The sequence below is a fragment of the Cajanus cajan genome, chromosome 7, assembly GCF_000230855.2.
Source record: "Cajanus cajan strain Asha chromosome 7, NIPB_CcT2T_4, whole genome shotgun sequence".
Classification (NCBI taxonomy): Eukaryota; Viridiplantae; Streptophyta; class Magnoliopsida; order Fabales; family Fabaceae; genus Cajanus; species Cajanus cajan.
The window spans coordinates 53,145,571-53,156,381 of NC_138523.1; the positions used below are offsets into that span (position 1 = coordinate 53,145,571).

Consider the following 10,811-nt stretch of genomic DNA (forward strand, 5'->3'; position numbering starts at 1 on the left):
ACAGAGAAAGTTATTAATAAAACTGTTATATTTTGTTTACAGATGAAGTTATTAATAAAGTTTTTATAAAAGAAATAATTTAGAAAAAATGGTGTTAAAGCATTGTAAAGTAGAGTGCTACAAATGGTTCGATAATTCTATAAATAGAAAGCAGAGTGGTCGGGACAGTTGTGTCGAAACATTTCTGAATTTCCTTTTGATGTCGTCGCGCGCTTCTTCTCTTCCTCCATCTTTGTCTTCCTCTTCTTCTACTTCTTAGGGTTTACTCAACTCTCTCTCTCTCTCTCTCTCTCTCTCTTCTTCTTCTGTTAACTAAAGTGTTTATGCTTCCATTTTCAACATTCATTATCATTATTTTGCATTAGATATTTCAATTTTGAGAAGTGTGATTCTTGTTGTTTCGCTAAACAGTGAAAGTTAAGAATGCCGCCACGTAAGAGGAAGAATTCATCTACCACTGCCAAAGGTACACACTTCATCTACTTACTTGAACCATGAGTTAGTCGCACTTGTACATGTATCAGATACGTGTTTGTTACACATGATTGTATTACACTTGATGTATAGTTATAGATTAAGTACCTGTATTCCCTTATCACTCAAGCTCTGTTCAATCCATGCATTTTGTATTTTTGTTAATTACTGGAGTTAGAACATTATGAAAATTGTATTAATATTTTGATTTTGATACTTAATTGTTTTTGTTTTTTTTTATATTTTTATACACTATATCCTGATGCAGTTTTAGAAATTTTATACCTATGCTTGTGTTACATGAATATTTCCTTTACATTATGAGGTTATTGGAGCAACAGGAAGTTAGTTAAAATTCTGTTAGGATGTATTAATTAATTCTGTTGATGCTCCAATAGGATATGTTAGTTAATTCTGTTGCTCCAATACTGTTATAAGTTCAGAACTTACGTATTAACGTGACAAATTGTGCTTTCCTTGTATCAGCAGCTGGTAGCATGGAGAAAGACACGACAAGTGAGGCAGTCGAACCTTCAAGCAGTGGTAGTTATGGCGAAAATTCCTTCTTCCTTTAACTTAACATTTTTGATTAATAGATTCTCTGATGTTGATTTCTTCTAGCTTGTGATCCTTTACATCTACTCTAGTGTAAAACTAGAAATGTGTTATATGTTGTTAGTGTGCCATGATTCTGTGATATAAATGTGAGTAATGTGATCAATTTTTCTTTTTGGTACCTAGGCTCTAGCTGAGTCCAGTAACCTGATCATGTATTATTCAATTAGCTATCAGGGCCCCCGAAAGTAGGCCATCTGTGCCATTGGAACCTTCCGGCCGTCAACAAGTGAAGAAGGCTGTGGACAAAAAGTCCCTGTCTATGCTGAACAAGCTATATTACTTTTGTACCCGTAGACCAAATGTACATGATGAATTGAGGTACGAAGCTACGGTACCTTGGTAGTTTGATGTTGCATATGTTGTCTTACTGATGTTGAAGATCATGTATTCCAATCCCAGTGTCTTGGTTAGCATGTTTGGCGTTCACTTAGGCCGCAAGGATAGCCATACAATGAGACCAAAAGGATGGGTCAGTTTTATGGTCGGTACTAAAATGCTGAAGGCTGAATTTAACGTTCTAATTTTTTGTCTTATAATTGAAAAAGTATATATAATGTTCAGGTGATTTTAGCTGCTGGAAAGATAATGATGGAAGAGGAGAAGGCAACCAATGGGGCTGTCACTCGTCATATTTTTAGCCCACAATTTATGGTGAGTAGTTAACTATAAAGTTCATAAACAAAAGAGCTGTTGAAGGACGCTATCAACATTTATGGCAGTAATGTTTTTCTATAATAGCGTTTAGTCAGCATAACATTCTCATGTCAGTCAGTCAATGATGTTTCTGTGTAGAGTAAGGTACTATTTCGCTCAAATCTATCTAATGAAGAAGATAGCTACAAGCCTTGGTGCATTGAGGATGTATCACAATTCATCTCGCCGATTAAATTGGGTTATGATATTAATCAGTGCAAATTTGTAAGTATGGTGTCACCTTATGTGCCTTGTGTATGAAATTTAATATGGTTTATAAGTAACCTTTAGAATTGGTGGTATACAATGTCTTTCAGGTAAGATAATTTGTTTCCTTTGTCCTTTTAGATTTTTGCACCAACTTTGTTTGAGGAGCATTGGTCTTGTTATGCGTTCGAGCCCAAGGAAAAAACCCTGTATGTGTTAGATCCGATGCAAAATAATCTCTCAATCAGCAAGAAAAACTTGGACGATGCAACGGTAGTGTTGAACATTTCTTTTTCCTTAGGAAATATTTACATTATTTTTGTCAATTTTTTATTCCTAAATTCTTTGTCTGATCCAACCAATAAATGGTTTTTCAATGCAAAGAAACGTCGTTTTGAGGAGCTGCTGGTATTAATGAGTCCTGGTTTGACAGAAGAGAATGCATCGGTAACACTTGTTTACGTTGATGTTCCTAGGCAGAAAAACAAGTGAGTAATGCGTGTAGCTCTCATGTTCATTTATGTAAAACTGAATTCGTTATTAAAGATAATAATATATTGTTTCTCATTGATGCTTTATATGTTTGATAAAGTCATGATTGTGGCATCTATGTGATGAAATACATGGAAATTTGGGATGGATCGATAAAATGGCAAGACAAAAGCATGCCTGATTATCAAGACGTGAGTATTAATTTGTGTTTTACTAAGCTACCTTGTTGAAGTGCGACTTACTTTAAAAGATTTTACAGAAAGAAATTCAGAAGTTTCGGCAAAGCTTTATGTGTGGATGGGTTCAACATCCTAAAAATGAGGTTAGAGAAACGATTTTGAAGGCGGCACAAGTATGGGAAAAATTAGGCTGACTATCAACTTCATAACTCCAATAGTTGAGACGTCTACCAAGACATTTTCGCTTATACTTGCTTACTTTTTTTCTTTAATTCAAATACAGTTTTCATTCTTACATATATGTGATACTTTTCAAGTTGGTTCCTATAATAAAAGACTTTTCACTTTTCAGTCGCACAAATTTTCATCTTCGTCCTGTTTATTCGTATCTCTTGTGTTAGTGTTATAACTTATAATAGTAACCGACAGCAGAGATCAAATTGAAAATCATTCCATGTCCAAGGATTGGATCATTTTTTAAATTTAAAGATCAAATAATAAATAAATAAATATTATATATAAAGACTAAACAAATATATTTTAACTTTTTTCTAATTGATGTTGTTGGAGGCAATTGTACCTTTAGTAAATGCTCATTTTAGTTTTGAAATCACACTAATCCTAAATTTATAAAATCCACATTTGTTCTCATAATGTCATACATTTTACTCTTTTTTAATATTACTTTTTATTTTTGTTTCGCATTCCAAAAAAACAGACTCAATGAATAAAGTTGGCGCTGAAATGAAGATTTTTGAAAAGTTTAAGTGCCTAAAATAAAGGTTTATTCGTTGTACCCACGCTTCTCTCAATTACCTATAACTTGATTATATTTTGGGGATGTCAATCAAAATGGAATCGTCAAATTCAAACATCGTATGAACATGTGGTTAAATTCAATTAGCTTGACTCTGTTTATTACCTATATGATAATTATTATATTTCTTGAAAAAAATGAAAAAATACATATATTTTTTTGAAAAACATATTTCTTTAAGTTATAGATAGTAATTATAATTTTTTGATGGTAAATTTAAGAAAATATAGACGATTACAAAACAATTTAAATCATATGATTCATTTACCTCGAAAATATAATGCCAATCGGGCTGGATAGATCTTGTGTTCTAGTTCAATTTCAATGAAATACACTAGTCGAGACATTTTCATATTCGTTGAAAAAAGAAATATAATTTGGTGATTCTATTCTTGATCATATTAAATAGACCAAGATCAAATGTGAAAACATTTTAAACTTAAGTATATTTTTAGAAAACACACTTATTTGGGTTCCTATGTTCAAATATCGTAAAAAAAAAAAAAAAAAAAAAGCTCACTTATTACTGAATTTATTACACAAAATCCATCTATCATACTTTCACAACCAAGTCTCAGTGCTTGAGGGAGCCACTGTTGACTGTTGTTTGCTTCCTAGACGAAGAGACAAGAAAAAGACCTAAAGCCATCTCAGCATCTGATGTGACCTCCTATCGTCTGGATCAATGGCCCAATCAGCTTTATAAAAAGGCTTGAAGTTAAAGGGGATGATTAGAAGTGCCTGAGAGGGGTGCCTTTGATTGAGCTGTGTAAGTTTGAGATAAACTATATGGTTATTTTCATTCCTCTGCACTATTTTGATGGTATATACGAGGCCAAAGTATCTTACAAATAACACCTAGTTCATTGAAATCAATTTGGAGAGCCTCGATTGTCGTGTTCAATTGAAGCTCAACAAGCTTGGAGTTGGGAGAGTCATCCAACAGGAAATAATAAAGTATAGAAAGTGATATTCTTGCACAAATTCATTTTCTTAACAAAGTGAGACTAACTCCACGTTTGCGCATTTCTTCAATATAATGCAGAAAATGACTTTTAAGACTTATTGGTATAAATTCTGTGCAAAATAAAAGGTTAGAGTAGGACCAAGCCAATGTAGGAATCATAATCTCGGTATAAATATATTACAGGATGTCATACAATTGATGTATTCTATTGAGAAATAACAGTGGGGGGTTTTACTTGGTCAAATCCGTGCTGAAGTCCCATAATTTCTTGGCCAAATCAGCATCAGTGCCCTGTGAGGTTGTTTTGGCCAAATTACTGTCTGAAAAATACTTGCCACTAATTCCCTTCACTTGTGGGTGCAAAGCTACATAGCATGTTGTTGCGGCTCCCTGCATTATGATTGGACAAGGTGAACAAGCAAGGTCAGAAGAATCCCACATTAACCACAGGAATGTTTGAATCCTCTACTATGTTAAAAAGAGTACATTGTATCCTTATGCATGCTGTATCTAGGTGAATTGTCAATTATTTACTAACTTCATAATAAATGTTTTCAAGTGTACTAAAGATAACAAACAAGTAACAACAAATAAATGTTCGGCAACTCACAAGAGTACCGGTAATCATTGAAAATATATACTATATAGCATAATGCCCTAAAAATCATGATGTCGGCCCGACATACTTCCTTTGTTGTCTATTATAAATAAATAAAAAATAGTAAATTTAACTACTTTTACATCATGTAATGATATTTTCTCTAAAATATCCATCCTTTAATACATGACTTTTCGGGTGCATTATTTCTTTCACATTTATAATAAGGACAATTTAGAAAGAATTTAATGAAAATAGCATAATTTAATGCAAATAATCAACTTTTTTAATATGCATAAAATCATTTATTTTGCTTATAATAGAGAATAGGGGGAGTATATAATATAGGTCTGATTCAACTTACCTGCTGGACATTTTTAAGAAAAAGCCTCCCAATCGCAGCAATTAGCCCTGCACAAATCAAACAGAATATACACATCAATCATTATCTGCATTGAAAAAAATAAACAATTTCACAGACATGAATTGATATACAAATTAAGTGTTGTAAAATTAAAAGGTCTTTTCCAAATGATCACGAGAAATGCTCCTCGAGAATGCTCAAGCTGTTCTTTCGCATGCCTGCATTCAATATTCAGAAGGGCTAACAACTGATAGGGCACTTGATCATGGCCTGACGTAACCAGGAAGACTGAACAAGACATGGACCAGTTATGGACTTGAGCCCCAAAAAATCCATAATCTGGAAGGCCTGTATATGTAAACAGAAAAGAGCTATGGGGGAAGAGAATTAGTTATGCTGCTGAGTTGGCAGGTAAAATAGGCCTAGCAGAGTGGTTATAGGGGCAAGGAGAGTTATAAGAACCTTGGGAGAATCATAAAAACTAGCCATTGTAGTTGCAAAGTTCAAGACCATATAAATCCGTTTCAAAACCTCATTCTTCTAATGTGAAACTCAAGCTCCACAGCCCCAAAATACGATACCAATTGATAAGAACCTTGGAAGAACCACACCATAAAAGTTAACCATGTAATAGCGCCCAAGGCCTTGGAATCCCCGCACCAGAATCCCATACATTCAATGTGGGTCTCAACTCCCGCTCCTTGCCACTGGGTCCTAACATGGTGTGAGAGGCAGGTTGATTATTTGGGTCGCTTTTAGACAGAGAAAGTCCTTCCCAGAGGAGCTGAGGATCTGGTATCCTCTATAAGAGCTTAAGCTCTTTCATTTGAATACAAATCTTACACGAATTCTCACTCCTGGTGTGTCATTACCAACCTAATCTTAATAGGTGTTGGTTTCTGAACAATATTTTGTACCAAATTAAGGATATAAAACCAAAAAGAAATGTAGACAAATGCGAGCTTATTGCATTTTAAAAGACAATTAACATGAAAAAAAAGACGATAATGCAGAATGCATCATACAAATTCCATGACCTATACAATTCCTAGATAGAGATCACGTGGTAGTTACCATTCACTGTACTGTTGTAACGGAAAAGATTGGTGGTAACTGTTCCCGGATGAAGAGAATTTGCAGTAATATCCGCCCCATCTTCCTGACCAAGATGCAAAACATAATATTACATACATAAAAGACAGCAAATGTGGTAAAAACAAGGTGCCATCTTTACACACAACATAGAAAAAGGTAACCACAAAAAAGCAGAACGAGAAAGAAACACAAGGATTATATGATAGTAGTTGCCAGGAGGGACTCGAAATTTGAGTTTTTTCAGAAACTGAATCCAGGGGCTAAAAATCCCACTGAAATTGATGAATAACAAATATTGGTAATCAATAATCACCTACTTTTTTCTAACAAATCAGCAACCTTCCCAAAGATATGGTCAACTTTAATTAATAAAAAATAACAATAATGAGCAACTTCTTATACATGACCATTAACCAGCAAGATAAAGGGATTAGTAAGAGTGTAGTGTGAAGAAGAAAAATACAGTTAAAAATTAAGTAATTCTAAATGATATCCTGATGGCTTGTGAAAAATAGTTTAATTCCTTAGAGCACAATGAACATAACGAGTGAGTGAGAAGAAACAAATTTGGCACAAGTCTGAATCTGCTAGTCTATTGCAACCAAGTAAGAAAGCAATATATAACTTCAAAATACAATAGAATTGTTTCCATTGGAAACGAGGCTGAAACAGGAATTAATTACACTAAACAAAGGTCATGCCACAATCTGATTATGTTCAATCAGAAATATCAGTTTCTTAGTGAACTGACAAAAGCCAAAGGGACAATGAATGAACACATAAAACTAAGGACATCTTTTTCTTATTAATCAGCCAAAAGTTTACATAAATCAGGGATAATAATGCTAACTTATTAAAATATTATGTTGCTCAATGGCCAACTAAAATGTTGCACTATGGTGTAAAAAAAGTACTATTAACTATTCTACCAGATAATATTGTAAATTACACCACTGTAGAGGAGAAAGAAGCTAGCAAACCTTGAGACGTCTTGTAAGTTCATTTGCATGTAAAATGTTGGCAAGCTTTGACTGCCCATATGCACGCCAGTTGTTGTAACTGAACACAAGGAAGCAAACATAATTAAATACACACCACCAGTTGACAAAAACTACAGGAACATAAATCATGTTTTGATGCTTCAATTACCAAAAAAACTAAGGTGAGTCATTTGATTTAACTGTAAACATGGAAGCAAAATCAAATATACATAACACAAGTTGTTTCAGTAAGTACTACGAGAATCACATCTCCATTCCTAATTCTACTAAATGCAACTAAGACGTGCATAGGTAGGTATAGGTCAAGTGGTCTACAATTATATCCATGAGCATTAAATCCTATCAGAAAGTTTTTTTGTATCAGATCTGGCATATTCTCCAATACACACAGAAAATCTGAGTACCAAAACTACATAGAATAATCACAAACTTAATAAGTTAATATTGAATAGTACTTTTGTATAATAAAAAAAATGTTAGAGCTGAGTGACTGATATAATAGAACTGAGGTCTCAAGACTCCTGCACAAGTCTCCATTTCCCCTCTCAATAAACTCTTCTTCCATTAAAAAATAAAAAGAGAAAAAAAAGCTGCCAGCATATCTTGTTGTAATTTGAATTTAGGTTACATATTACCTTGATTCATCATTAATTTTGTTAAAACGGATTCCTTCAGGATATGCAAATCGGTGAGCCTCAGAGGAGACATTAACAATTCTTCCTTCTTTTTTAGTCTCACGTGAAGTTTTCTTCATAGTGTCCAACAAAAGATTTGTCAAGAGAAAATGCCCTGCAAAAGTGTGTTAAATAAAAGCATCAGGATTAAGATCACTACCACATATTCTCATTCTATTCATTTAAATAAACAATAAAATAATTACTTGATGTTTAATATAAAATATCACCCAATTATATAGGTTGAGAAAGTTGTAAGTGTAGTAATACACATATTTCATGCTTCAATGATTTATAACTGCTTCCCCAAGAAAGAAAGAAAAAGGATGCATATGTCTATGACTATATTGCTACAGTAACTATCACCTTTTATCCGAATTCTTAATTATCTGAATCAGAGAGATACAAATCACATGGCCTATACAGTTCCTAGAAACTTCTGCAAGGGCCAAAATGTTTCCCTTCAATTCCCTTTTCCCATTTAAACTAGGAAGCTCAGAAAGTTTACGTTAACAAATAAACTATCAGTAAATTTGAAGCAATGTCACTATCAGTCATCAAATGAATTTTCTAATGGAAGAACACTCAGATTCAGTTAGTTGGACCTTGAACTAGACAATAACATTTTCAACATACCCAAGTGATTTGTGGCAAACTGTAGTTCAATTTTGTCTTTAGAGAGCTTGAAAGGGCATGCCATAATTCCTGCATTGTTTCTTGTAATTACGAACAAACCAGAAAACAATATTACTCTTGTGTTTGCTTGAATGACCAGGATTAAGAAAGCTCAATTGGTACATAGGCATGGATAATGAGAGAGAACTAGTAACCAAACACATTACTAAAACCAAAATGATAAAAATAAATAGTGAAAATAAAGTTGATAAGTGAACCATGTCATCTCCTTTTCTTACATCAAGATGTTCAATGGAAGACCAGAGGACTTAAACTCTGATGCAAATTTCTTGACAGACTCCATTGAACTGAGATCTAACTCCATGGCATCAACTTTAGCAGAGGGAATCTCTTTAAGTATTGTTTCTTTGACATCTTTAGCAGCAATCATATTTCTCACACCCATAATGACATGGACACCGCGCAAAGCAAGTACACGTGTAGTCTCAGTGCCAATACCACTGGATGCTCCTGTTACCAGAATGTTCACATACCACATTTAAAAAATGGAACATCATTCCAATAATTATTAATCTTGTCAACTGCTAGAGTTCAATGAAGCATGCATACGCTGATATGCAGAGATGCACAAGTTATGCCCCACCAAAGACTCCAGTTTCGGTTGTTGCATTTATAGAGTTCTAGGTAGTGTAGTTTAGTTTGGTTTTTGGAACAAAAGTCATCCAAACAAACATAAATTGAACAAGTGATTGGGTTCATTAATGTAACATCAAATCCGAACTAAACCAAATTGATCTTTTATGGTTTTGTTAGGTTCAATTTGGTTTAGCATTTTTTTTAATTTATTGACATAATGAAGAATTTAACAAGTAAAATTATATAATTATTATGCTATATTATTTATTAAAAAATATTTTTTATAAAATATATTTAAAATATTTTTGTTGAAAAATAATATGTGGTATGATTGTTTAACATTATCTTTTAAAAAAGTTACACCTTTGAAATATAAAGAAATTGTATATCTTAATCACAAAACAAAAAAATAAATGCTATAAATTAATTTAATACTTATTACTTATAGAGGAAGATAAATTGCATATCACAAACTTCTTATAAAAAGTATTTATATATAACATACTATTATAACTATTAAAGTTTAAGATAATAGTAGTACTTCATAATGCTATATATATATATATATATATATATATATATATATATATATATATATATATATATATATATATATATATATCCATTAAATAAATAGATATAAATATAATCTGCGGTGTTCGGTTAGGTTTTCACAACAAGAACTGAAGACCGAACCAAACAGCTAAAAAAGTATGCATTTTATTTTGGTTTTCGGTTTGATTATTTTGGTTTTTATATATATTTTATCAATTTGGCAGTCTAAAATGTTTTGATTAGGTTTTGAACACCCTAGTTCTAGGGATTCAGTCTTGTTGGGCTAATCGAAAAAGCTTGTAAATCACTCCGCAAGTCAATATCCGATGCAAGGCTACAGGGTAGTAGTTCCAAATAGTTCTATACAAGGTTTTAAAAACCTCAGCGACCGCGATTTAAATCCATGGTTCTTTGCAACACGTGGCAAACAAAACGTGTACTCACCAATAGGACACGCTCAAAAACTCATTAACAAGACGAACAAATATATAAGCGAAAAAAACTCCTCTGGCTGGTTACAACAGAAGCCAATTGAACTATATTATAAATGAAACATTTTTCAATTTGTTCAGTCCATCATTGAACTAGATGGAAGAAAAAAAATACAGTATGTGGGAATTATAGAAGAAAAAGGAGGGACCTGTGACAATAGCAGTGAGAGAAGTTCCATCAATGCCTTCAGTAACTTGTTGTGCAGTGGATGATGATGAAAACCCAGAAGCCCCTTTCTTGCTGAATGGCCACATCTTCTCTCTCTCTCTCTCTCTCTCTCTCAGCAAAAGCAAAAGCAGTGCGTAAAATGATG

General features: G+C 33.1%; 2 protein-coding genes across 7 annotated transcripts; one reads left to right on the plus strand and one right to left on the minus strand.

Annotated features, from left to right (window-relative positions):
- LOC109793526 (putative ubiquitin-like-specific protease 1B) lies at positions 1 to 3,014 on the plus strand. Of its 6 annotated transcripts, none has more exons than XM_020353005.3 (11): positions 20 to 260; positions 412 to 466; positions 964 to 1,017; positions 1,260 to 1,410; positions 1,492 to 1,573; positions 1,654 to 1,743; positions 1,885 to 2,010; positions 2,134 to 2,265; positions 2,377 to 2,480; positions 2,585 to 2,675; positions 2,744 to 3,014. In XM_020353005.3, exons 2-11 carry the CDS (start codon positions 424 to 426, stop codon positions 2,855 to 2,857), a joined length of 987 nt encoding a protein of 328 aa, XP_020208594.1. In that variant the 5' UTR covers positions 20 to 260; positions 412 to 423; the 3' UTR covers positions 2,858 to 3,014. The 6 variants fall into 6 exon arrangements, with proteins under 6 accessions (XP_082916199.1, XP_020208594.1, XP_020208584.1 ...); XM_020352995.3 differs by having other exon boundaries at positions 24 to 260; positions 961 to 1,017; XM_083060074.1 differs by having other exon boundaries at positions 70 to 260; positions 961 to 1,017; positions 1,216 to 1,410.
- Positions 3,015 to 4,529: 1,515 nt separating this feature from the next.
- LOC109787984 (short-chain dehydrogenase TIC 32, chloroplastic) lies at positions 4,530 to 10,811 on the minus strand. The gene is made up of 8 exons (XM_020346597.3): positions 10,647 to 10,811; positions 9,094 to 9,325; positions 8,816 to 8,895; positions 8,141 to 8,294; positions 7,485 to 7,563; positions 6,484 to 6,568; positions 5,410 to 5,456; positions 4,530 to 4,837 (listed from the first exon to the last, which is right to left on the minus strand). The coding sequence occupies exons 1-8, from the start codon at positions 10,750 to 10,752 to the stop codon at positions 4,679 to 4,681; spliced, it is 942 nt and encodes a 313-aa protein (XP_020202186.1). The 5' UTR covers positions 10,753 to 10,811; the 3' UTR covers positions 4,530 to 4,678.